Source organism: Dermochelys coriacea, chromosome 11 (assembly GCF_009764565.3).
Source record: "Dermochelys coriacea isolate rDerCor1 chromosome 11, rDerCor1.pri.v4, whole genome shotgun sequence".
In the NCBI taxonomy this organism is placed as follows: domain Eukaryota; kingdom Metazoa; phylum Chordata; order Testudines; family Dermochelyidae; genus Dermochelys; species Dermochelys coriacea.
The window spans coordinates 57,662,076-57,689,290 of record NC_050078.2 but is presented as its reverse complement, the minus strand read 5'-3'; the positions used below and the strand labels follow the sequence as shown (position 1 = coordinate 57,689,290).

At 39.3% G+C, this 27,215-nt stretch overlaps 2 protein-coding genes and 1 long non-coding RNA gene across 9 annotated transcripts in view; 2 read left to right on the top strand and 1 right to left on the bottom strand.

Moving 5' to 3' along the window:
- Positions 1 to 20,057, top strand: part of PGAP1 (post-GPI attachment to proteins inositol deacylase 1) — an 80,736-nt gene extending 60,679 nt beyond the window's left edge. The window contains exons 28-30 of the mRNA XM_038422520.2: positions 15,608 to 15,748; positions 17,404 to 17,604; positions 19,738 to 20,057. Of these exons, the coding sequence (XP_038278448.1) occupies positions 15,608 to 15,748; positions 17,404 to 17,586 (324 nt within the window). The 3' untranslated portion in view covers positions 17,587 to 17,604; positions 19,738 to 20,057. The remainder of the gene's footprint in view (positions 1 to 15,607; positions 15,749 to 17,403; positions 17,605 to 19,737) is intronic.
- LOC122458167 lies at positions 10,678 to 22,815 on the bottom strand. Of its 2 annotated transcripts, XR_006278068.1 has the most exons (4): positions 22,665 to 22,753; positions 14,658 to 14,732; positions 14,249 to 14,571; positions 12,015 to 12,987 (listed from the first exon to the last, which is right to left on the bottom strand). It is a non-coding gene; the product is annotated as an uncharacterized LOC122458167 (long non-coding RNA). The 2 variants fall into 2 exon arrangements; XR_006278069.1 differs by lacking the exons at positions 12,015 to 12,987; positions 14,249 to 14,571 and adding an exon at positions 10,678 to 10,986 and having other exon boundaries at positions 22,665 to 22,815.
- GTF3C3 (general transcription factor IIIC subunit 3) overlaps positions 22,304 to 27,215 on the top strand; it is a 28,373-nt gene continuing 23,461 nt past the window's right edge. For 2 of the 6 annotated variants that reach the window (XR_006278067.1, XM_043505520.1), the window contains exons 1-3: positions 22,519 to 22,733; positions 25,321 to 25,423; positions 26,729 to 26,919. Coding sequence is in view for 4 of the 6 variants with exons in the window: in XM_043505520.1 (XP_043361455.1) it covers positions 22,632 to 22,733; positions 25,321 to 25,423; positions 26,729 to 26,919 (396 nt within the window). In the remaining 2 variants the exon portion in view is untranslated. Of the gene's footprint in view, positions 22,734 to 25,320; positions 25,424 to 26,728; positions 26,920 to 27,215 lie in introns of all 6 variants that reach the window. The other 4 variants (XM_038421489.2, XM_043505521.1, XM_043505519.1 and 1 more) reach the window with 4 other exon arrangements.

Here is a 27,215-nt window from a genome sequence, read left to right as displayed (position 1 = left end):
TGAGATGATGATACTCTTAGGATTCCCATACAGCAGTCTCAGGGTGAGGTGTGTTTTTTTTTTTTTCAGAATTGTTAAAATCTTTGGTCTATATTTTCAAAAGTGACCAATGATTTTTGGATGACCAACCTGGAATTCCTTTTAGGGACTTAATTTTTCAGACTGTGCTGAGCACCGACCCTCTGCAAATTAGGCCCTTTAGAGGTGTGTACAAATATATGTTTGTTTCTATTAATGCAGGTTTAATTTTGCTTGTTTCTTGCTTTCTAAAAAATAAAAAAGACACACATTGTTTCATAAGGTATAAAGAATACACTTTTTTTATTAAATTTCAGTTTATTTTTCTGTTAAAGATCCTATGGGTTGGAATGAGAGTCCTTATATTTAAAATGGGGAGTAGGGGTAGAACCAATAATCTTTTAAACCAACACAAATGTAAGTGAACCTTCTGTAAGATAATCAAGTTGACTCTGCGAGACTCTGTTTAGTGGTAAACATACCTATGATACCTTATTAATATACTGTGTTCCAACATTTATGAAACAGTTCTGAGAGATGGCATGTGGAATATGTTTTAAACATGTTCGTTGGATTCAGTTTCCAGTTTATTCTTGTAATTTAGCCAACATTTGCCAACTCTGTGCTCAGATGAGGGAAAGCGGTCTGAAAACGGCATTATCTTGTGATATTTTAGGGGCAGTCTCCATTTTCAAGGTGAAGATGGCTGTTGACATATAGGGGAATTAGGACCCGGTATTAGCCCCCACCACAAGAAAATAGTGTCCTGCAAATTTAATGGACTAAGGACTTTCGCCGCTTTGAGAACAGGTCACTTAGGAGTCATGCTGTCTTCTAACTTCCGTTCCCCGTCTTTGGTGGGAATAAAGTATCCTCAACTGTTCTTGGCTTGATGCGTATTGTCTTTCTTTGAGAATAAGCTTTCGTGAGCTACAGCTCACTTCATCTGATTAAGCTTATGCTCAAATAAATTTGTTAGTCTCTAAGGTGCCACAAGTACTTCTTTTTCGTTTTGCGAATACAGACTAACACGGCTGCTACTCTGAAAATTGTCTTTGTTGTCACTGTGTCAAAGCATGCACATTTTTTCCGCACTGTCTTTTCATCCTGCAATAATTAGTATCTGCTCTGTAGCTTCCAATTCATCATGTGACCATAATGTGTGATGATGGAAAGGAGAACTCATATGACTTTGGTTGTTAGCTGGGTCTTTTCAAACCAATGTATCTCAAAATTGAATGAATATTGACCACAAGGGGTGGTTCCATATTTATTCAAAACAAAACTGGACTTCAGCAAGCTAGGTATCAGCATCATCCTAAATAGGGCTTGGGGGTGTGTGTGTGTGTAGGGTTGTTTTAAAAATAATTGTAACTGGAGTTTCATTGAGAATTATTTTTAATATTCAGCACAGTTTAATTTTGATCATTTAGGAAGCTGATTCAAATAGCAAGCTATTGCACATTGCAAAATGAATGATATAGTAATACAGGATTGAGAAATAAACTAAAAAATATTCTATCTATAACACAAAGTAGGAGAAATTGCGAGTGCTATGTGATTACATATAATGGAGCATCTGCATGGAACAAAACAAAATGTAAGTTAACCCAGTCGGGCTACAGATGAGCAGTCATATTAAAAGTTGCTGTTGAACAAAAATTACGGTCTTGATAATAACATGAATCAGATTTATATATTTTATTTAAGGGTTTAAAAAGTTACTGCTTTTTATCAGTACCGTTCTTGATACAAAGTCTTTTTTTTTCTGTCCCATTGCCAGTAATAAACACCTCAAATAACAAGTGACAATTAATTTATTATATTTAATAGCTTTTGATATATCTGCTTTCTAGCTTTTGACAGGAGAGTATAAATACAGTTCTAGTATCTGTGAACAGATTTAAACATTAGTGAAAAACATAACTGATGATCAGATTTCTTTCAGTAAAATGATGAGAGATTACTTGCATATTTGGACCTCAGACTTGCTTGTGGTGAGAGAAAAGAGAGTAGCCATTTTATAGACTTAAATCCTGCAGCTTAATAGAACGTCAATGTGTTTTTTTGAGTGTGTATTTATATAATAATGCTGTGGCTGTTATAAATTGTTAAACTACTAGAGAACTGTTAACCAAAAACAGCCTAAAATCTTGAAATTAATTTTATATTTCATGTTAAATGTTTGACATTTGTTCAGTTTTAGTGTTAGACTTTTTACATCCCATTTTTGGAAAATAAGTGAGCTAGTTTTTATAACACTTAGCACTGTGTTGGGAACTGTTTAAAAATGTTCATTACCTTAGCAAAACATTCACATTTGCCACCAAAGCTGTAATATAACGGTTATATACCTCTGGATATTTGTGCCAATGATCTCCATTTAACAGACAAATCCATACTGGACTAAATAAAATCAAGTTTTTCTACTTAATTTTTTTTTAAAACCTGGAACTTAAAGCTAGCATTCAAAATGAATAAGTATTTAAAATCTATACAAGTTTCTTTGAAAATCTTTTAGAATGGTGGTACTTTGATATATTTTCTTAATGAAAGAATGCAAATCAAAGTTCTTAATTTAAAGTGTTCTGTGTGTTTTAAAGTTAAACTAAACAAAATGTATAAATTTGTACCTTGGAAAACCCTTACTACAGTATTTCTGTGTTTTCTAATAATTTTTAAATTACTTTAGAAAAAATTCAGCAGCCTTTCTTTTGTCAGGCAAATCTGCCTAGGCCCCCAATTCTGCAAGGTACTTAAGCATGTGCCTACCAGAATTGAAGCCTAAGTAAGAACTGTGATATTTGGCCCTTTATTTGGATTCAGATTTATGGCTTGATCCTGCAAACCCTTACATAGATAGTCCAGACTCATGAGTAATCACACATTACTCTCTGATCTTTCAAGCATGTCTGCATGGGCACAAGGCCGGACTGTGTGGAGCTTCTTGCAGGATCAGGACCATAGCCTATAAGGGCTTATGTTAGTAAAGGTTTGCAGTATCATTCCCTAACCCTAAGGCATATTTGTGCAAACACTGTCAAGCGTTGTGTTCACAGTAATAAATGCTAAAACTAGTATCTTAAATTTATGCAGGATTGGTCCATTAGAAATCAGTGTATTGAAGCTTTGTATGTTCATCAGAATACCAACAAGAATTTCTTTCCATTTTCTGAAACAAGTGAGAAAATGTCTCTCTGAATTTATTGTAAATCTGAAAAAAATGTATTTGATTTTTAAGTTTTTAATTTCTATTGCTGCGTTTGATTATTAACTATTTTATTCTGGTGGAAATTAAAACTTTAATATTCAATTATGTAACTGCAGTTTGAGAACCATATTGGAGATACTTCAATAACTGATAGCTATAACATTACAGCACTCTGCAAAGAATAAAAATGACACACACACTTAAAGTGCCAAACCAAAATGAAAATTACATAATATTTTCTCACTATGATTTAAAACTTGTAGTTTTGTGGGACAAAACATTGTGCCTTAAACAACTAAATGAACACGCTGCAGTTCTAGCCTGTAAACTTCTGTAGCCTTTGATTACGTTGTGAAAGTCCATATGAAGTTGGCCAAAGAATTTTTTTAAAGTATGGATCATAACTGAAACTTGATTGAGTAGCAGGAGAGAGGGGGATATTAGTTTCTTACTCTCTCTGTGTTAGCTGTGGCATTCTTGGAGGCCTCCAGTATTTTATAATACAATTAAATTTTCTTTACATTGGTTGCTTTGAATCCAAACCTTAAAGTCAGGAAATTCAGAATTGTTGTTTACATTAATTCCTGAACTCATACCATTGTGACCCCCCCTCCAAAAAAAAGAACAAGAAAGAAGTATAAGCCTCAGGGATGTGTCTTGGCTTTTGTTGCTTTTTGTGTCACAATCCTAATCCTCTATAGAAATTGATTGTAATTATATTAAGATTTTATTTTTTCCCCTAGAAACCTTACCTAAAGCTGTAAAGACCACAGAAAGTATTTTATTTAACAATGAACAGTTAATATCTGGGCCTGTTTAAAAGCAAAAGGGTATAATACTGTAGTGGCCCCATAAGCATTGTATAGTGAATTATATTTCTGAAGAAAAATTAATTATTTTACATATAACATAGTCCTGTGAAGGACTTTAAAATAAAATAGACTTATGCCATATTTTGGTTCTTTCTGATATATGAAAGCATTTCAGATCCTTTTACTGTTCATTTTGGTATTTTAATTTTTTTTCCCCTAAGAATATGAGGACAGTCAACTGTGGCTTTTCTGGCTTTTGCTATAGGACCTACTGGATATCAGAAGATTGTTAACCCTCACTTTTTAATTGAAGAGGCAGGGATGTTGAATCTAGTACAAAGATGCCCTTTCTTCAAAATGTTAAGTAGTCATTGGATTTCAAAACTTTTATTTTTATTAATTCCTGTTTAAATGGTGTGAGTAAAAATCTTCTCCTATCAGTCACTCAGCTTTCACTCTCTTGACTCTTTAGCTGTTGTTTTGCTAGTGCTGATCATTGTTCCTTTCCAGGCTAGCCAAAACCTGAATTTCTAATATGAAAAACCTTTAAAAAAAAAAAACCACCACACACCACCTACCAACATCGAGAGCACCTTTATACATCATAAAGAACCAAGAAAAAATTGAACAAGCTCAATAATTTTTCCTTTGCAGATCGTCTTTTAATTTCTCCTCCAAATGCCATGATGGACTCTTGCCCCTGCAAAATATCAGTTCATGCTGTTTTAAAGTAATTACAAGAGCTCTTAAAAATGTTGGAAAATACAAACAATTTTGGAATTTTTATAATTTCAAAACAGCTTGACTTTTTTATAAATTTTTTTTTTTTACAGTTTGAGATCCTGTATGGTCAGTTTAAACTTGGCATGAATGTTTTTGGTGGAGTTAACCTCAGCAGTTACAGGTTTTCAGAGACTGTTGACAGGGTCTTAATTAAAGTTGTGTGAATATTGAGGCTATAATCTGTTATCATTCTTTATAAAAATGATTGTAATTGAGTTCTCAAATATACTTTATGCAATATATGATAAATATAAATACTTAGGGCCTGATCCTGGGAAGTGCTGAACACACCTTGAAAGATGTTGAGTACATTACTGAAATCAATGAAAGGTGAGAGCTCTCAGCACCTTGCAATATTGTGCTCTTTGAGACTAGTCCTTTTCCTGTTGACATCAGTGGAAGTTAGATTTGAACAGGAACTCGTTTGTGACCTTCATGTACTGTGTGAAAGGCCTATTCTCTGCAGTATGTACTCAAAATTTAATTTTTACTTGTCTTTTCCACACAATGTGCATGACTTTTGGAGTACTTTGTCCAGCATATATACTGTATTAAATACACATCTTATTTTTGTGTATATATTTTTTATGGTATACTAACACTTGCATTCGTATAAATGGTTGTAATTCACAAAAAGTGCCACCTATTAGTCATACTGTGTGCGGAGTGTTGTGAATGTTGTTACCTGTATTTTTCCCTACACTATTGGGCATAGTGTTGAACATTTGCCTTCAGTCTTTGCTCAGGTATTGATGTGGAGCAGTTTAGTGCTTTTCTTTCTAAATTGTAATATGTGGTATTCTAAGTATTTGGAAGGTAAAATAAAAAAATAAAAACTGAACAAAAGAAGTCTGTGTATTAATAACATTACTTGGGGAATAGTGTAATTTGTTTGTTCAGACCTAAAGAGTACTTGGCTTACTTCGGACTTGAGAGGCAGTAATTATACTCTGAGAGAATAGATTCCAAAATTGTTAATTTTATGCTTAGCTGGTAGGCACACATCATCTGCCTAACTCTCATAAGAGAAAACATAAGAAACTGAAATGATGCTTGCTGAAAAATCTAACTATTCTTTCCTCACCTCTAGTCTTTCTTCTTTCCCAAACTATTACTATTTCACATAGTATTTTCTTGTACATCGATTATAACTAGTTTTCTCACCTTTCTCTCAGCAGCCCTGGGACCTGGTGGGTAATTTAAGTTGCCAAAGTTATTTTATCACAATTTGGCAGGTGCCTAGTGCAGGTACTCATTCAGTAGGTGTTCTGGCTCCCCTACAAACTGGAATTTGAAGTGGGTTAGGAGAAGCAACACCTAAAGAAGGTGGGGAATGGGGTAAGAGCTCCAAACCCATGGGTGGGCAAACTTTTTGGTCCGAGGGCCACATCAGGATGTGAAACTGTATGGAGGGCCGGGTAGGGAAGGCAGTGCCTCCCCCAATAGCCTGGCCCCTGCCCCCTATCCACCTCCACCCGCTTCCTGCCCCCTGACTGCCCCCCTCAGAACCTCTGACCCATCCAACCTCCCTGTTCCTTGTCCTGACCGCTGCCTCTAACCCCCCCCCACTCCCGCTCTGTCCCCTGACTGCCCCCCAGAACTCCCACACCTTATCCAACCACCCCGTTCCCTGACTTCTTACTGCCCCACCCCAGAACCTCCCCCCCATCCAACTGCTCCCCGGGACCCCCTACCCAACTTCCCTTTGCCACCATGCGCGCTGCTGCCACCCCCTCCCCCTTACCACGCAGCTCAGAGCGGCAGGAGCTCGCAGCCCCACTGCCCGGACAGAACAAGCCATGCTGCCCGTGCAGTGGTGTGGCTGCGGGGGATGGGGGAAAACGGGAGGGGCCAGGGACTAGCCTCCCTGGCCAGGAGTTCAAGGACCAGGCAGGACAGTCCCGTGGGCTGGATATGGCCTGTGGGCTGTAGTTTGCCCACCTCTGTCCTAACCACTGGTACAATGGGGAAACAACCCTCTCTTCCTCATCTCCCTTTAACCCTCAGACAAGGGGGAGGGTATCAGGATCTCATCAATAGTGCTGGGACCAGATCAATGGGTGGGGAGCTATCTGGATCCCTTCACATGATGGAATGGAATACAAAAGGAGGATGACTGCACTGGGCACGTTATTGCCGAATAGTTCAGATATGTTACCTAATAAAGTTTCAGCCTAGTTAAACCACATTCCTGGTGTTTTATATTTCTGCTCTCTCCAGGACACCACCCTAGTCTGGTTTCTTTTTTTTTTTTTTCGTCCGCCGATCGTTGCTCAAGAACAGTTAGGGTTGGGGTTTTTTTGTTTTTGTTTGGATTTGGTTGAGGGTGTGGGTTAAAAATAAATAGAAGAGATCTGCGTGGAGCTAAAGGCTCATCAATTGAAAGTGTTGCCTTAGTTTAAGGAATTATCTAACTTCAGTGAAGTTTAATTCAGAGACACAGTAATATTCATATTATGATGTATTGTGTATATAATGAACAATCTTCAGTTTGCCAGGGATTTGTCCATTTAGGTAGGTTTGCTGAGAAAAGCAGAAGCTGAATTTAGACACATTTGAAATGGCACATTTTGATAGCTGGAAAGCATTTGTGAAGCCAGCCATTCTCCTCAGAGAAGGATGTAATTTTGTCTAATGAGTATAATTGCACTAATAGTATTCAATTCTGAATGTACTATTTATGTCTGAGTTTACTTCACTGAAAAGGCTGCAGTTGAATTATCTTTCAAAAATATGCTTTTGGCCAAAAAAGAGTCCCCGTACTAAATCTGTTCACACTTCATTTTTGCTCAGTAACTAACATAATTTCAGATAAAAGATTATTGAATTAAAAAGAGAACCTATAACAAGGATAAAATTATTGACTCTCATATGTTTGTGCCTACATCATCAGCCACCCAACCCATGGTTTCTGTTAAACTCAGCTGTATGGCACATAGGCTCCTCCAAAAACAATGTAATTTTTTTTAATTCACATTAGTTCTCAGCATATTTACTAGTAGCATATATTGAGTGTGTCAAAAATACTCTTTTTTTTTTTTTAGGAGAAAGATTTCACTCCATACTGAAATACCTTAAAAAAGTAAATAGAAATAGGGGAATGAAGACGTATAAGCAACTTTGTATGCAAACCATCATGAAGATTACATATTTGTACAAGACTTTCAGATTAGGACTATACTTCCAGGACTCAATTTGATGAAAGTCTTTGTTCTTCAAACTATCTCAAATATCTTCCAACTTCACTGAAGCTTTCATTTCTATGTACCAATCAGATCTCTACAATCTCTGTTCATACTTTCATTTTCTTAATGTAATGCATTTGATTATCAGAGTATCTCATAACAGTTTTTTCTGATTTGAACTTGGTGGATGCATTTCTGGGATGTGTCTCTCACATACATAAAGTGAAGAGGTTTAATTAAAAGGTAGTTTGGTTTTGGTTTTATTTGGTTTGGATTTTTTTGGCTTTCCAACAATCTCGCCACATTCTTGTGCAGGAGACTGATTCTCAGAATTGACCCTTAAAGTGAAACTACATTTTTCAACTGCTACTCTCTCTGCTCTAAAAGCAGTCTGCCCACTCCAACAAAGCATTGATGTCTTTTTGGTCTATCTGATCATATGATCTAAGTACAACTGAGTCTGAGAATTCCTCTGTGAGGTCACTTTGGCTATTGGACTCCTAGCTTCTTTGTGGAGGATAGTGTGGCTCAGTACAAAAGAGAACTTCCTGACAGATTTTTGCACCTTATTTAGGATTTTTTTATTTGTTTCAGACGAGACCTGATTTCATCACAAAAGTGTTGTACGGGAAGAAAGAGTCAAAAAAGCATCAAGTCTCCTCTTTCCTTCCCATAGTTCCAGCAGAGTTTTTACTCATTTAACTACAGAGCTATATCTCCTACTTGGAAAGAATCATCCTGGTGTATATACAAGAACAGTAGGTTAAATGTAAGTAGACTCAAAGTCTATGGTTAAAGCATTACTTATTGTCAACTACCTTTTGCAAATTGAAAATATAATCAAAATTTAATTTCTATTCCTTTGTATCATAGCTTACTCTTTGAAAGCAGCCTGTTCAATAACAAATGCCCCATATCAAACCCAATGTATCTCAAATTATCAACCCACCTCTTTCTTTTGTGACGAAGGGGAAAAAATAGTGTGACATGTATGCAAAATATTCATGCTTTAAAATATTCTTCAGTTTTAAGGTGCAGGCATAGACTCATTCAAGTGCAGGACTGGAAGGGACTTCAGTAGGTCATCTAGTCCAGCCCCCTGAATTCAAGGCAGGACTAAGTAATAATCCATTCCTGATAAGTGTTTGTCTAACTTGTTCTTAAAAACCTCCAATGACGGAGGTTTCACGACCTCCCTAGGCAATTTGTTCCAGTGCTTAACTAACCTGACAGGAAGTTTTTCCTAATGTCCAGCCTAAACCTTCCTTGCTGCAATTTAAGCCCCTTGCTTCTTTTCCTATCCTCAGAGGTAAAAGAGAACATTTTTTTTCTCCCTCCTCCTTGTAACAACCTTTTATATAGTTGAAAACTTATGTTCCCCCTCAGCCTCCTTCAGACTAAACAGACCCATTTTTTTTCAATCTTTCCTCATAGGTCATGTTTTCTAGACATGTTTTCTAGACATGTTTTTTAAGCATTTTTGTTGCTCTCCTATGGACTTTTACAATTTGTCCACATCTTTCCTGAAATGTGGCACCCAGAACTGGACACAATACTCCAGTTGAGGCCTTACCAGCACAGAGTAGAGTGGACAAACTACTTCTCGTGTCTTGCTTACAACACTCCTGCTGATATATCCCACAATGATGTTCACTTTTGGGTGTGGGAGGACAGTGTTACACTGTTTACTTATATTTAGCTTGTGATCCATTATAACTCCCAGATCCCTTTCTGCCGTACTCCTTCCTAGGCAGTAATTTCCCATTTTTGTATATGTGTAACTGATTGTTCCTTCCTAAGTGGAGTATGTTGCATTTGTCCTTAGTGAATTTCATCCTATTTATTTCAGACCATTTCCCCAGTTTGTCCAGATCATTTTAAATTTTAATCCTATCCTCCAAAGCACTTGCAACCCCTTCCAATTTAGTATCCTCCACAAACTTTATAATTGTACTCTGTCATTATCTAAATCATTTATGAAGATACTAAACAGAACCAGTCTCAGGACCAATCCCTGAAGGACCCTACTTGATCGGTTCTTCCATTTACCTGTGATCCACTGATAACTACTCTCTGGGAACTGTTTTTCAACCAGTTATGTCACCAACCTTATAGTAGCTCCATGTAGGTTAGTTTATTTCTGAGGTTATGTGAGACGCTCAAAAGCCTTACTAAAGTCAACATATAGCACATCTACTGCTTTCCCCCATCCACAAGGCCTGTTACCCAGTCAAAGAAAGCTATTTGATTGATTTTACATGATTTATTCTTGACAAATCCATGTTGACTATTACTTATCACCTTATTATCTTCTAGGTGTTTGCAAATTAACTGCTTGATTATTTACTCCATTATCTTTCTTGGTACTGAAGTTAAACTGACTGGTCTTTAATTTCGTTGGTTGTCCTTATTCTCCTTTTTATAGATGGGCAATATTTGCCCTCTTCCAGTCCTCTGGAATCTCTCCCATCTTCCATGAATTTTCAAAGATAATCGCTAATGGCTCAGATAACTCCTAAATCGGCTACTTGAGTATGCTACATTCTGTATATCTCTTAAATCTTTCATAACTAAACCACTGTCTGTGTCATTCAGGGTTACTGGAAAGTTTATAGTGACTGCCATGGTCTTTGGACCAGGAACATACAGGGGCTAAGATATAACTTGAAAATACAAAATCTTTATTTTCCCTGATACAAGTAGAATTGCTCAACATCAAAGACAAAAATTAGTGGCACCCTGCCTTTAATTCCTGTCATTAGGGTTCAAAGCTTCTGTATAATTGTCAATATTTCTTTGAAAAAAATTAATAATTGAGATATTTCTATGGAAATGACCTTACGTACACACTTTTTATGCTGCATGACAAAATGCAAAGTTTTCTTCTTTTGATGTTTGCTTCAGAGGTTCTCAGTGTTTTCCATTCCATGACCATGCAACACAAAACACACTTTTGTGACACTCCCATATTTTCCATCTAGACATAAAGAAAGAGGAGGAGTATCACAATCCCTAGATTGGGAACCCCGAAGACTACTTGGATTTCTAAGGTTTTTCTTTCCCTTCTTCAGAGACCTGATGGTGTTTTAGTGGACTCTGATGTGGTTTATAGTGGGGTTTTGTAAAATCAAAATCCTGTAACTCTTGTTTGGTTTTCTTTGATTAATAATTAAGTGATTGTAATTTTGGTTAAAGTAGTAATAAAAATCATTGACAAAGAATATGGGATAAGTATGAAGCCTAAGACCCAATGAGTCTTTACTTTAGCTGACCACAGAAGCAGCTATTTTCTCCTGGTCCAGGTACTGAGAGTTTTTATGGGATATTTTTGACTCTTCTTATATTCCATTTCTTGGAATGAAATGAATTTAGTTCACAGGCCAACAAAAAATATCTAACAGCAGTTATTGCAGGCAGGATCTCTTTCCACTCCCCTCGTTGCCAAAACAAACCACTAGATATCTCTTCACATCTGAGACAAGTGATGCCTTTGACTCGCTCCTGTTGCCATTAGAGTCAGAGAGATTTGCATTGACTTATACAACCGTAGGATCAGCCACAATCAGGGACTGGTAGGAGTACAAATGTCCCCCCTCGGCCTCCTTCCAAGATACTAGGTGAGATACTAGGTTAGAAAGCTAAATTACAATACAGGAGTTCATTAATGCAGTAGTGGTACTGGGCAATTTCAGATGTTTTATTTAATAAACATTTGTTTATAATGGACATTGAAAAGATTTTTTTCAACACATCATTCAATTATTTTATTAGTCATGTTCAATTTAGTCTTCATCCAGTACATCATGCAGATAAGATGCCCACATTATACGATAATAAAATAAACCACCTGAAACTGCTTCTATTCTGAAGAACTATCTTGATAGTATATGTTTGTCTATTCATTTGTGGGGTTTCTGGAGTGAATGCAGACAGAAAAGCAATAATGGCTTTTTCTGGACCAGGTCCTAAAAAAATGAGATGAACTAAGTATATTTAGTATGTTTATATTTTTAAAATATTATTATTTGTATTACAGTAGTGCTTAGAGGCCTCAACAGAGGGGAGGGCCTGGTGCTTGGTGTGGTACAGATGCTTAGCAAAAGCCAATCCCTGCCTGAAGCCCCTACAATCTAAATAGAAAAAACAATCCCCATGTTACAGACAGGGAAGTGAGGCACAAAGGTTATGTGACTTGCCCACGATCATGCAGGAAGCCAGTAGCAGAGCCAGACATTCAATCCAGATCACCAGAGTTCCAGTACTGAGATCTCTTAATCAAGGAGCAAAAGTTTGTTTTTTCATGCAGGGTGGCCAGTTAACTTTTTTTAATAACTGTTTCTAGGGGGGGAAAGTAAATAGCAAAGACAAAGATGAGTTAATTATTGGGTCTGTTTATGTTCTCTTTCTGGTCTCATTGAAATCTGTAGAAACCTCCAGGACAAACGTAGCCTCTTCTGTGTCTAAAAAGAGAGAAACTCTACAAACAGAATTGCTGAGTGAATTCTAGTGAATGCCCTGGAACTGGCATGAAACCAGAAGTTCTCCTCACGAGGGGACACTGAGGTCCTTCTCAGCTTTTATCTGCCTTATATGAGAAGCATCTGCTTGACAGACATTAAAGAGTGTGGGGTGTGTTTGTGTGTGCTGTGATTAGCTTATTCAGTCAGACTGGTTAATTTAAAATAACTGAAACCCCATGCAGTTTACTCAGCCTTTTCTCCTTCATTCTATTTCTCATGTTGTTGCTGTCCGTGGTGCTGATCTGAAAGCAAGAATGCATGTACTTAAGAGCTCAATGTCTCCAAGCTGCCCACAAATAACAAAAACAATCTAGTCTAAATATTATAATAACTCCTAGTGTAACCTTATAAGATAATGTGTGTACCTAGCACACAGATTACTATAGATAGCAAAATAATGCAGCTGGAATTTTATTTGTGTTAGCGATGTCAGAGTTCCTAGAGCCATAGATCAGTGTCTTTAAAACATTGATGACATCTTCATCATCTGGACCCATGGAAAAGAAGCTCTTGAGGAATTCCACCATGATTTCAACAATTTCCATCCCACCATCAACCTCAGCCTGGACCAGTCCACACAAGAGATCCACTTCCTGGACACTACGGTGCTAATAAGCGATGGTCACATAAACACCACCCTATATCGGAAACCTACTGACCGCTATTCCTACCTACATGCCTCTAGCTTTCATCCAGATCATACCACTCGATCCATTGTCTACAGCCAAGCGCTACGATATAACCGCATTTGCTCCAACCCCTCAGACAGAGACAAACACCTACAAGATCTCTATCATGCATTCCTACAACTACAATACCCACCTGCTGAAGTGAAGAAACAGATTGACAGAGCCAGAAGAGTACCCAGAAGTCACCTACTACAGGACAGGCCCAAGAAAGAAAACAACAGAACGCCACTAGCCATCACCTTCAGCCCCCAACTAAAACCTCTCCAACGCATCATCAAGGATCTACAACCTATCCCGAAGGACGAGCCATCGCTCTCTCAGATCTTGGGAGACAGACCAGTCCTTGCTTACAGACAAGCCATCATGTGCCAGCAATGCCCCTCTGCCATGTACATTGGCCAAACTGGACAGTCTCTACGCAAAAGAATGAATGGACACAAATCAAGAATTATAACATTCAAAAACCAGTTGGAGAACACTTCAATCTCTCTGGTCACTCGATCACAGACCTAAGAGTGGCTATACTTCAACAAAAAAGCTTCAAAAACAGGCTCCAACGAGAGACTGCTGAATTGGAATTAATTTGCAAACTGGATACAATTAACTTAGGCTTGAATAGAGACTGGGAATGGATGAGTCATTACACAAAGTAAAACTATTTCCCCATGGTATTTCTCCCTCCCACCCCACCCCCCACTGTTCCTCTGATATTCTTGTTAACTGCTGGAATTAGCCTACCTTGCTTGTCACCATGAAAGGTTTTCCTCCTTTCCCCCCCCCCCCCCGCTGCTGGTGATGGCTTATCTTAAGTGATCACTCTCCTTACAGTGTGTATGATAAACCCATTGTTTCATGTTCTCTGTGTGTGTGTATATAAATCTCTCCTCTGTTTTTTCCACCAAATGCATCCGATGAAGTGAGCTGTAGCTCACGAAAGCTTATGCTCTAATAAATTTGTTAGTCTCTAGGGTGCCACAAGTACTCCTTTTCTTTTTGCGAATACAGACTAACACAGCTGCTACTCTGAAACCTTTAAAAAGTTTAAATCTCAATAAATAAAGATACACACCTACTGGTATGGCATTTTATACAAATATTTATTATTAATAATAATGGACTGGTGCTAAAGAATGACCAAGATTCCCAACTTGAAAAATGATAGTTTAGTGCAACTGCTGTAACTAAAATGTTCTTTAAACTGTAAGGAGCAAAATATATGAGAACTACAATCAAATGTCATAGCAGTTTTGAACTGATATTATTGAATAAGAACAAGTTAAAGAGCGTAGTCCTTGTTAGCATCTTTGTCTAGAATACCTTGGAATCATCCACTCTAGTATCCCCAGATGCAATCTGTAAATGAATGCAGATAATATCAGGATATCAGGTCAATATTTTCATTAAGGTGCTAAGATTTTGCATCTTGAAATAGACCTCACCTTGCTATCTTCCAACACCAGGAAATTGCACCATATCTAGCTTACCTTGGAGATCCTTGTGCCAGATATAATTATCTGAAAAACAAATGTATAAAATTGATTTAAAAGTAACATTTTATTAAGCTTCCACCATCCCTGCAGGAAATTTCTTTAATTTTGCCATCCACAAATTTTCAGTGATGTGGCTGGATGAGGAGGGAGGGCAGTGTGTGCTGCAAAATGTAGTAGCAACAGGCCTTAAGAATATCAACTATGAGATTCTCAAGAGTCTTTGTCATGGATGGAAATGGAATCATTACTGCAATACTACTAACGTCATTGGCACCCACCCACAGCCAGTCCACTAGCAATATAAGTAGAGAGATCAGTCTGTTTTGCAGATTATAGACAGGCTAATCAGGAAGGGGCAAGCCAGAGCCAAACTTACAGGTAAGCTTTATTTAAGGAGATAGTGAGAGAAAGTGTTTGGGTATTTTTATGTTGCATCAAGTTGTAAAATGTACTATATTAATTTATTATTTCATATATTTACTATATTTAGTTTTTCTCAAGCAGTTTTAAAATTGGGCTATCTGGATTTTTAATTATATTGCTATATTTTCCTCAGGGCACACAAAGATCTGCTGCTGTAACAAAATGGTTAGCTATTTTAAAACTATTATATGATGGAAATAGAGAGGGGATCCAGTGTCTCAGAGGTAGCAATGTAATGGGAAGCATTTCTTTAGGACTAATCTGTTCCTCAAGATACACTAAAGGTGGTGGGGGGAGGGAGAAAAACCACACACACACTAATATATATTCTCCAGTAGGTAAATCCTCCTTGTCATGGACTAATTGTTTTAAACCATTTATCCGCATTAATTATATGACATGCTTGCTTTCATGCGTCAGTGATGCATGTTTTATAGCACTCATGCAATTTGATTCTTTCCCTCTCTCATGTGCAGTCTGCTCATCTCTCCAGCATGTGGAAAGTGGCACTTCTGGTTCTGTGCACTATGCTTACTCTGAGGGAGTTGGCGAAGGGGGCTCCGCTGAGGCCAGAAGAAAAATGGAAACCTCTGGACAATCCCAGAAACCGAGATCTGGTAAGGAAACCCTGCAGGAAACATTGTAATGAAGCCCAAACTTTGTGTGTGTATCACATATTTAGGTGTCTCATAAGAATTTCTTACCTTTTGTAGTTAAAAACTTCAAAGTGAAAAGGGCCCCTCTTAGCTAGTGTTAGTAACTCTGCTGTGCTCTGTATGGTCAGTGTCAGCAGCCACCTGCACATGCTTTAATCTAACTTGAAGAAACATTCAATTTCAAATACTGCACATGGATCTTCCTCATACCTACGTACAGTACACATTAATTTTAAGAGATGTATTTTGATCTGTGAAAATACAATTCACTTTATGCAACAGAATAGGGGTGCTCTGCGTGTTCTCCTAGTTCTGTTCTTGTTGACTGTATAGATAATATTGTTTAAGTCAAATTGTTAAACCATGGTTTGAAAACACAAATATATTCACATCTGATACCACACCTTGAATGCTTTAACATATCACAGCCAATTAACAATAACTGAGACTATTCGATTACAAAGGATTATTTATAAGGTCTCATGCAAAAGTTGTGAGAAACATGTCAGTGATTAGCAGCGATATTTGTACTTGTTTGGAAGGTGACCAAATATAAATTTAAAAAAAACACTAACTAAAACCTAGTATTTTTGAGATATAATGAAGACTATCCAGCCAAAGGATCAGCTCAAATCAGTTGCAGGTGACTTTTAGGATAAATAAAATTGTACTGGAAAACCTGAGGCTACTCTGGCTGTTGATAGAGGCTGTTAACGCAGGTTTCACTGTGTGCCTTTTCTAAAGAAAATGTTAGCAAATCAGACAGCATAAGACTCTAATCACATTTCTTATAAAGATCTTAGAGGCTTTACATAAACTTTACTCTTGTATATTTAGAACACATATCAGTTTGAGGGACTTCCAGATATTGTAGGCTGTTTAATAAGTTTCACAGTTAAGGTGTACTCAGTGGGTAAAAGGCATGCATTAAAAAGTGGGATATCTACCCCATCAGTTAAAATTAATCAGATCCTTAAAGCCTAGGGATCTGAAGAAATAATTTCAGACCTTTGAAGCAGTCTGATTCAATCTTCCTGATTTATGCCACCTGTTATTTGGAGAACCAAAGCTAACAAATACCTTTTACTAATATTCTCGGTGTCAGAAATATACACATTGTGGGGACTGGCAGTTGGGAGAGGTTTTCTCCTCTAGGTTACCAGTTTGCATCAGTACAGCTCGGCTGAGACCTCACTGATTAATGGGTTGGTGGTCTTTGGACAGGTGTCCATATCACAAGGCCAGATTCTGACACTCTCTTCCTCAGGATGAGAAGTACCTTACTCCACATGCAATCCCATTAACTTCAGTGTCAGAATCTGGCAACAATTGCTGGGTCTGTGTGGCCAGTCCTATCACAGGGGCTAATGACTGACTGTACTTAGCAAACGAATATGACTAACTCACTGCAAGGTGTCATCATTCCAGTTCATACTTGAAACACATTGTGAAAGCAGAGTGGAGCAGCTTGCTCTGCCATTGCCTGTGCTGTACATGTTCGTGGATAAAATAGAGGACTTCATTCCCATTCAGTTCCTTTCACAAATAGTGTATTTACTTTGTTTTAATGGATACGATTATTCATTTTGCATTTTTGAAATGTAAACGGTCTTCAGTTTTTCAGGACACTCCAGGCTTATTTTTCGGGAAGAGGTCTTGATCTGAGAAAGTTCCTGGATACTTTCTCCATGAATAATGACAGACCCAGGCCTGTAGCGATCTACTCGGATCCTACTGCTTCTGCATTTGCAGATTATGAAGAAAAGAAAAAAATATTTCAAAACTACTTCAAAGGCTGAAAGAAGCTGCTGACCAAGGTAAAAGTGATTGTTTTTCCTCTGTGCTGACAGTTACATGTGGTTGAGTTACAGATTTGGATTCGGGTAATTTTCCCTTCTATATGAAGAAAAAAAATAACTTGCTCTTGATAACACATCAGAAACATGTAGTATTTTAACTCTCACTCAAAGCTGATTGAAATTTATTTAAGGAGAAATTTCTGGGGAGTTAATTTCTTTCTGGAATAACCAGAGTATATGCATAGTAAGAAGTATTCCGAAGTCAGAAGTGTATGCACTGCTTATGTCTCTAATTTATTTCCAGAGACAAATACTTGACCTTTGCTGGATTAAACAGGAAAAGATTTCAAGAGCTCAAGTAAAACCTATTACAATCTAAATTTTTCAAGTGGAGGCTGATAGCCTCCCATGATATGTGCACATCAAGGAAAAAACAGACTCAAAAAAGAAAACATTACAGTAACAGAGTAATCTGTCTTTTAAATCTCTGTAAATGTAATGTGATTTTCATATTTCTTCAATTAAAAATGATGGTTGGATAAAATGTGCAAACGGATTCGTATGTCTATAATGTAAAATAAAATGAATCAAGTTTGCACTATTAGTATATCCATGGCCAAATGTACTGCAGGGAACTTGGTTATTTATTTTTTTATTTTGTATACTATATAAACAATAATCCTCCTTATGACACCATGATGAGGGTAGCTAAGTATTATTTCCCCCATTCTACAAACAGTAAGAACTTCAATAAGATTTGGATCAGGTCCTAAGTGACTTGTCCAAGGACCTACAAGGAGTCAGTGGCAGTCAAGATTAAAACTCAGGAGTTCCTGACTTCCAGTCCTGTGCTTAGCTCACTCGTCCATGGCTCTGTCTGAACTATGTAGCACACCACCACCATTCATTATATTATAGTGACAATTGTATTAATATTTTCATTTTGTCTCCTTTTGATGGGTTTAATTTGAAAAAAAAATCAGCACCGCACAAACAATGTCAAATGGATTTAAAAGTGGTTTTAAAAGATATGCTCTGCCTCAATCAGAATTTATTAGTTTGGTGAAGGAATTACGGAGTAAAAATCTATGGCTTGTGTAATGCAGGAAGACAGACTAAATAATCATGGTGGTCCCTTCTGGCTTTAAAATTGTGAAGCTATGAAAATTCTAAACTTAAAAAAATTCAAATGTGATTTAAATGACCCTTTGGGGTGTTTTTAGTAATAAATAGTGGGTAAGAGATGTTTTCTCAATATAAATTTCTGGCTGTTCATAAATGAAAATATTTGCTTTGAGTGTTCTTACAAAATGGTTTACATTTACTGTGAAATTACTAAATTACTGGGCACTTGTGTTTTGCTGCATCAGCCACACAGAGGATAACTCAAGGTCTGGGGCCTAATGAACATAAAACAACACTGATGTTTGACACAAACTGATGAAGACCTAGAAACACAGAATTAACTGTGGTCCCCTATCTGTGATTTACTGTGTTGTCTAAATATTGCATCACAGAAGATCAGATTCTGGGCTCCCAAAATATCTGGGAAATCTGTTGTTAACTTGATGAAGATTTAGGGGCTGAAAGACTGGGCATTTAAAAAAATATTTAAATTCTAACCATGGTTTGTGTTCAGTTAATTATTTCAACTTCCTAATCTCTCTACCCTATCAGTCTTGCAGCCACATAATGTGCTAAACACAGCAGAACTGTACATTTCCACTCTAGGTGGGGGCAGGATTTGAAATCCAGTCCTCAGGCACCACAGAGCTGTACTCCACAAAGGTCTCTGTGCCATAATCATGCAGGGAGATGGGCAAGAAATTGTGTATTTGTATGTATGCAGCCAGTGGCTGATTTTATGAAAGGTGAGAGGCCAGTACAAGCAGCCACAGTAGCTCCACTGCCACTCCATGGCCTTGAGGAATCTGTTCCTCACCCTGACACTTACAGAGATTACTCCCAGTCAGAAAAGATAATAATTTACTGTTTAACAATGCTCACATTAATAATTTGGGATTTATGAGCCCATCTAAGTCAGTGGGAGTGTTTCAGTTAAGGTCCTTTGGCTTTGGATCAGACCCCATGTGCTTTTAAATGCTCTTACTTACTATCCTTATTTTATTATTTATTTATTTTTCCTTTCAGGTGGTTACTTTTGGACTTCATGTAAATTGGAAGCATACATGGCAAAATGTTACTGCTTTGGGGTTTCTAACCATTATCTGACAATTTAACATTTTCTTCATCATCTGAGTCTTTACATACACAGATCTGACATCTGGCTGTAATTGCCGTATTTGCTCACTTTTCACGTGGTGAGGTATGTATGGTTGTGAAGATTGGTTTGACAAGATTTTACTTGTTGAAATGTAAATGAATGAAAAGTTCAATCTGATGTAGTTTGTCCGACTGTTCCTAATTGTTTTTGTCAAGGAATGTAAATAAATGTTACCTTTTAAATTTATTACATCTAGGTTTTAGATAACTATTTTCTTTAATGTAATTTTACTGAGTCTTCATTACAATGCTTTGTCTTTGGTTTGGGGATGTGTCAAATTTAAAAAAAAAAAAACCACTTCAGTCATTACAGAAACCCATCTCTTTGTTCTGTTTGTACAGCACCTATGCAAAGGGGCCCTCATTCCTGACTGTGGCTCCTCGGTGCTACCACAATACAAATAATAATCTTTTTAAATCGTCATGAAAGAAAGATAGACTCATCAGATGTATACATCTGAGAGATATCCCAAGATCATCCTACTGAAAAAGGCAGAAGATAATACAAAAAGAGCCTCCATAAATGTGGAAATAAGAAAAGCCCTGTGAAGTTCTAAGACATACATTATTAATGTCATATTCAAGGTCTCGTTCAGAAACACAATAGCCATCAGAGTACTTAAATGTTTTGGCTTTTATGTTTTGATAGGAATCTCACAGTAAAGAATCCCTATGATTCCCACAATTTAGTAATTAATAAATTATTCATAAGAGCCCATCTTACTATTTCTACTCTGACCATTCCTTATGTAGCTGAACCATTACAGATTTCCAGTACCATATTCTAAAATGGCATCAGGAAATCCTGCATTCAGATTACCACAGTTACTTCTCATTTGGAAGGTATGGCATTGATCCTGAGAAGACTTTTACACACGTGCTTAATACTCCATATGTGAGTAGTCCTACTGACTGAAGTTAAAGGATGAAATCCTGGCCCAATTAAAGTCAATGGCAAAAGTCCCCTTGACTTCAATAGGATCAGGATTTCACCCAACTTGAGCACATGGATGAGTTGTTGCAGAATCAGGGCCTAGCCCCCTGTTTAATAATGGGTATGAAATATAGAGGTAATAACTCCATTGCTGTTTCAGTACTGACATGGTCACTAGCTATACCTGCACACTTGTAGAACTGGGACAAGAAGGCAGGCCACTGGCTTCAAAACACAGGCATCTATCATCTAAACGAAACTCCTTTAGCTGTTAGTGGTCGAAGGGATTTTATTTTATAAACTAGCACAGGTAAGTAGTCTGGACTCATCTAGTCCACCAAATCGAGACTTTTTTTTTTTTTAAAGGAACAGGAGACTGAGTAGGATATTTAGAGAAGCCTATAGAACTCGATGTAAATTAATGCAAACTCAGAAGCTAGAATACATATCTGTAAGTGATTTCATCTTTGCTTGATAATACAATAATTGCACTAGAAACATAATCACTGCCCTATTCCAGATGGGTCATAGAAATGGTTTCTCAATTTTTAAGAGTTCTGCTATTTTGTTTCCACTCGATGAAAAGAAAAGAAAAATAACTACAGATATCTTTCCTCCAAGGAATCAATGTAATCAGTAAAACTTGAGTTATTAAATATACATCTAACTTTTGTACATTTCTGTGTCAGCTGGCTGAAAAAAAATCTAGGGCCTCATCCCACACTGCCTTTCATTTTCACTAGTACAAAGTGAGGGCAATGTGGGTGTAAACTGCTCCTATTCTAACTTGGTAGCATTTCATAATACTTAGTCCTGTCATGAGTGCAGGGGATTGGACTACGAGATGACCTCTCAAGGTCTCTTTCAGTCCTATAGTTCTATGATTCGGACTCACTGTGAACTGTGCTGCCCAAGAGTGAAACTGACTTAATCCTGACTAAATCTAGGGTGCTTTCCCAGTACAGATTTCCATAAACGTTTACATTCAATGGTATCTTCATAAATTAGGGAGTTAAATTTCTGTTCTTCCTGGATCGCTGCATCCATTGATTTGATCTATCTGTGTGCCCTTCTCATGCACCTGTTGCTGTAGTTTATGGTCCTTTCATAGTCCTTCACTTCCTTTATCTGGTCAGGATTCAGCAGCTCCTGCCTACCGTGCTCTTTCAACCACTTAGAACAGTGCAAGGAACAGGCGATGCCCTTTCCGCTGCCAATAAGTACCCCCTCGATGCAAAGATCCCTGAAGTCAAAGGAAAGACCTCCACGGATTTTAATAGACTTTGGATCGGGCCCATACAGAGCACGGGGCTGGAAATGAGGGTTCCTTACGAAAAGAGGGGCGTGGCGGGGTAATTTTGGTGCTTGGGAAAGATGTTGGCTGAAGTGAGCATAGGAAACGCTCGTTTCCGGCGCAGCTGGGAGGCGAGGCGGAGCAGTCGCTATACTCCCCCGCGCGGGCGCAGCTTTGCCTGCCGTGCCGGTGCCAGTCCCAGGCTGGGGGGAGACAAGCGCTCCAGCTCCCCCCGAGCTCGTCGTCCGGCCGGGCCCGCTCGCCCAGCGCCGCCCTCAGCCCGCCTAGTGCGCAACAGCAGCCGCGCACGGCCCGGGGGGTCGCCAGGACAGAGCTGCCCCCGGGCGCTCTGGGGCCCCACGCATCCTTACCGCGCATGCTCGCAGCTCCGCCAGCGGGCGCCACCCCGGAACTCTTGCGCGGGGGACGCGAGCTGCGGGTCGGAGCCGATTAACAAGGGACGCCGAGTCCGTGCGCGTAAACGATCCCCGCCGCCCCCGCCTCGCCTTCCCTGGGTTCGCGGCAGGGCGCGCGATGTCGGGCTTCAGCCCCGAGCTGATCGATTACCTGGAGGGGAAAATCTCCTTCGAGGAGTTCGAGAGGCGCCGAGAGGAGCGCAAGAGCCGCGAGAGGAAGGTGAGGGGCCCGGCCGTTCCTTGGCCTGTTAGTGCCGCCCCTGCCCGGCCTCGGTGCCCCTTCGCCGGGAGGCTCTGCCCACGCTGTACTGTGGCGTAGCCCGGCCACGAGGGGAGTTCAGGGTGCAGGGCAATGGCCTGGGGGGATGAGAGGGGGATGGCCGGGGAGGGTGCAGGGCAATGGCCTGGGGGGTGAGAGGGGGATGGCCGGGGAGGGTGCAGGGCAATGGCCTGGGGGGTGAGAGGGGGATGGCCGGGGAGGGTGCAGGGCAATGGCCTGGGGGGATGAGAGGGGGATGGCCGGGGAGGGTGCAGGGCAATGGCCTGGGGGGATGGCCGGGGAGGGTGCAGGGCAATGGCCTGGGGGGATGGCCGGGGAGGGTGCAGGGCAATGGCCTGGGGGGGGAGGGTGCAGGGCAATGGCCTGGGGGGATGAGGGGGGATGGCCGGGGAGGGTGCAGGGCAATGGCCTGGGGGGGAGGGTCCGGGAAGGGTGCAGGGCAATGGCATGGGGGGGGAGGGTGCAGGGCAATGATATGGGGGGATGGCTGGGGAGGGTGCAGGGCAATGGCCTTGGAATGCACAGGGCAGCTGTTTTAGCAACAGAACCAGGATACAAGTGGTTTTTGGCAACCTCTGGATGGGCGGAGAAATTCCTAAACTTCAGTCTGAGAGTCAGCTGCACTCCCAGTAGCAGATAGGGCACGGACAGGGGATGCCCAGCAGGGTATAAAAAGCAATGTAGACAATGAAACAGCGTAGGCAAATAGAGTGCCTTATGGCCTCTTCTAACTCCCCTGGGTGTGTAGCTTACACACGTCACTACATGCTCAAGCAGTGCCTATCATATCTACACTGCTGTTTTTGGCAGTGTTGTGTCCCTGCTGCCAGAGCGTTTTCATGCCAGAGTGACTGTTCCCAGCTGTGGAGAAAGGCGCTGTCAGTGGGAAACTGTTGGAGTCTTTCCCCCAATGCCAGCGCCTTTCCCCATTACTGTACCTCCCTGCTGTCAGAGCCTTTCACTTTGGTGTGTAGATATGTGCTGCAGTGACAAGTGTGGGCGTAGCCTGACTTCCGCTGTGGCATGTAGCTATGCATGTAATGTCTGTGCTTTACGTGCCAGCATAAGTGTGGACATTGTTAATCCATGAAATATTTTGTTCACTTTCAACTTAATTTATGATAATGAGATACATGTGAGAAATTACTATTATTTGATACCGGTAAGATAGGAGTCTTGTATATTGTCATATTTCTGGAAAGACAAGGGAAATTCTTGGTGAGTGGAGCCCGACACCATAAGGAATGGCAATTCCTTTTGCTGAATGGGTGGGTGTCTGGCTCTGAAGAGAATCTTGGTTTCCCTGGCAGGAATGCTGGTTCCCACGCTGCCAAGTCTAGAGGGGGTTAAAATTGGAGAAAATGAGGATTATACTCCATGTTCCCTCGGGGACATGAAGGCCATGCATTTTTCATTCCCATAATGGGATAAATATAATTTTGTATGCATACAAAGGTTTTGTTTTGATTCATTTTTCATGACTGTAGCTATTAAGGTGTTTCTAGATTTGCTAGCAGGAGTTGTTTTATTTTATAAACATGCTATTTTTGTAGAATAAAAACTGCCCCTCTTACTTTATAGGCAATTTTTATTTAGTTAATGAAAAGAAACTTAGATTATGTTGGAAATTTGAAACATCTGATCTTTTCTTTTTCTTATGTATTTTCATGATACAAGAAGCAACTCCTTCAAAGATTATTGACAGGTTTCAGAGTAGGAGCCCTGTTAGTCTGTATTCGCAAAAAGAAAAGGAGTACTTGTGGCACCTTAGAGACTAACAAATTTATATGAGCATAAGCTTTCGTGAGCTACAACTCACTTCCTCGGATGCCATTTTTAACCAAAGATTATTGAAGTGCTCTTTTCATTTATTTTTGTATTTTCCGCTATATCCCAACTATAGTAAATAGGAGAGCCATTGCTGTGGGCCACTGAAATTGCTGTTTCACACAAAAATACTTTGTTCCCCCAGAGGAGGCCTTACTGGTCAGGAGAGCATTACGTCATTTTAATCCAAATTTCTCATAGGTATAACAGATTGTTTCAAGAAACTATTAATTGCAACATCTAACTATGTCGCAGTTTCAGCATTGCATTTAATTTTAGACAAAGGAGGCAAGCTTTTAAAAGTATTCATGATGTTTGTTTACAATTTTGTTCACTTGGATAGTCACACCTCATTTTTTTGTGAGATGTTGGGAACCGTATAATCTTATTCCAGTGTACTTCAATACAAGCAGTATTCTTCAAGAGACTTCAGTCAAAACTAACGTAGGACAACAGTGAACAGTCAGAATATTGAGTTCACTTTACGCTGGTGCGAACAGAAGTTTCTTATAGTTTCAATGTTGGTGCCTGTTTTAATGGAATAATATAGCGTCTGTTCCATCAGCAATGCAAAAAGCCAGAAACCCAGAGTCTAAATGCCATAGTCTAAATGCCAGTAATTATAAACACAGGTGGAACAGTAAAATTAAATTAGTAGTTGTATTGCAAACCTTGTAACTAATTTTGTCGATATCTGTAGGATGGAGAAAGTGTACCTACGGAGGAAAATACATATGACCCAGATGCTCCATCTACATCCGGAAAAGGATCTGGTAAATCCCAGAGTCGCAATGAAACAGAAGGTACGTGTCAGTATGGTGGCTTAAGTGTAGAAATGTAAGAATCACAGTAATTTGTTGCTGAAACCATGTGTTCTTTGATAGGTAACTGTCAAGGCTGATTCCCCACTCTGGCACTTTTAGTGCAGAAGATGGGGTCCTGCAAGGATTCTAAAAATTAATACTGGCCACTCCAGGCTTGTATTAAACTCCCAAGGTTACTCTCTGACCTTGGATGGGTAGATGCTGCCACTACCCAAATGCAAAATCCCCTTTTTACTCAGGAAGGCGCACTTGGGAATTCCTCCTTGTGGGATACCCTCAAGCCCTTTCATGCCCCCCTCTGGCGAAGAGCTGAGAAAGAAAATAAAGGAAATCAGCTGTTTCCACCAGCTAATTAAACAGCGTATGCACAAACCTCTTAGGACACAAAAAACCCAATCCTGTTCTTAAAAAGGGTAAATTTTATTAAAAACAAAAAGAAAGAAAATACATCTGGAACTTAGGCTATTGCTAGATTTAAAAAGAGCAAATATAATAATTAAGTATCAAGAATGGTTTTCTTGAGATCCAGCTTAAAGGTTACAAGCAAAACAAAAGCACCTGGGGTTAGCACAGAGGAGTCCACAAACCAATAAGAAAAAAAGAGATAAACCTAATCACATCTTTCTAGACATTTTCTGATCTACTTACATATCTGGGGTTTCAAATTGAGTAGTTTTAGGTATGATCTGTGATTTCCATACCTGGTTCACAGTTTTTACAGCATAGCTTCAGCCCTGTTTTGCTCTGTTCCCTCTCTCCCGAGAACAACAACAGAAGCCAAAAGGGAAGCCTTGTTTCAATTTTAAAAAGTTCTAGGCTTCCCATTGGCCCTTTTGGCCAGGTGCCCACTCACTTCCCTTTACTTATGCATGCAGTCAGACTTTTTAACCCTTTAGAGGTAAAGCAAGTAGAGAACAGTTACTAACAGGGATTTTACAGCTAACTGGCTGGCTGGGTGTCCATAAAAGGTAGCTCCTCCCACCCCCTTCATTTATCACAATGACTTTTAAAAACAGTTTACAGTTTGCTCAGTTAGAGAATGTAAGTATGAAATGGTTGTTTTCCATCATATCCAGGCTTGCCATTGCATCGGTGGGTGCCCTGTGTCTCCAGGAAACAGGCTCAGTCAATCATAGGGAGGAATTGGGGGAATTATGGGGGAGTCAGCAACAATAATTGCAATTCCATCTGCACGACCATCAGTATTTTAGACCTGCCTGAAACACCAACACACACTGATTCATCAGGATGTGTTATAAATCTGTTCTGACTCTCGTCAACCAGGAGAAACGACAGATGGGGTCAGTAAATCTGTCCATCGGGTCTTCGCTTCTATGCTTGGGGAAAATGAAGATGAGGAGGAGGAAGAAGAGGAAGAGGAGGAGGAAGATGAAGAAACCCCTGAGCAACCCACAGCAGGAGATGTTTTTGTATTGGAGATGGTGCTTAATCGAGAGACCAAAAAAATGATGAAAGCAAGTATTTGCATTTAAAAATCTTCATGTAGTCTGCATGATACCACTGAAGCACAGTGAATAAATGTTTTCTGTAGCATCATTTTAGAGACATGGTGCTAATATTTGAAAACTTAACTGAAAATGTTATGCATGATGTCTCCTGATCCCTTTTAACTATGTTTGATTTGTTTACATGTCTGTATATTTTAAAAGATTCCTCCTGGTCCCTGAGTCGGTTTGTTGACTGCGCTTTATATAAGCTTTCTTTGGCTGTCATTGAGATCTGTCATGCTTGGGTTTTGAGCTGCATGTAC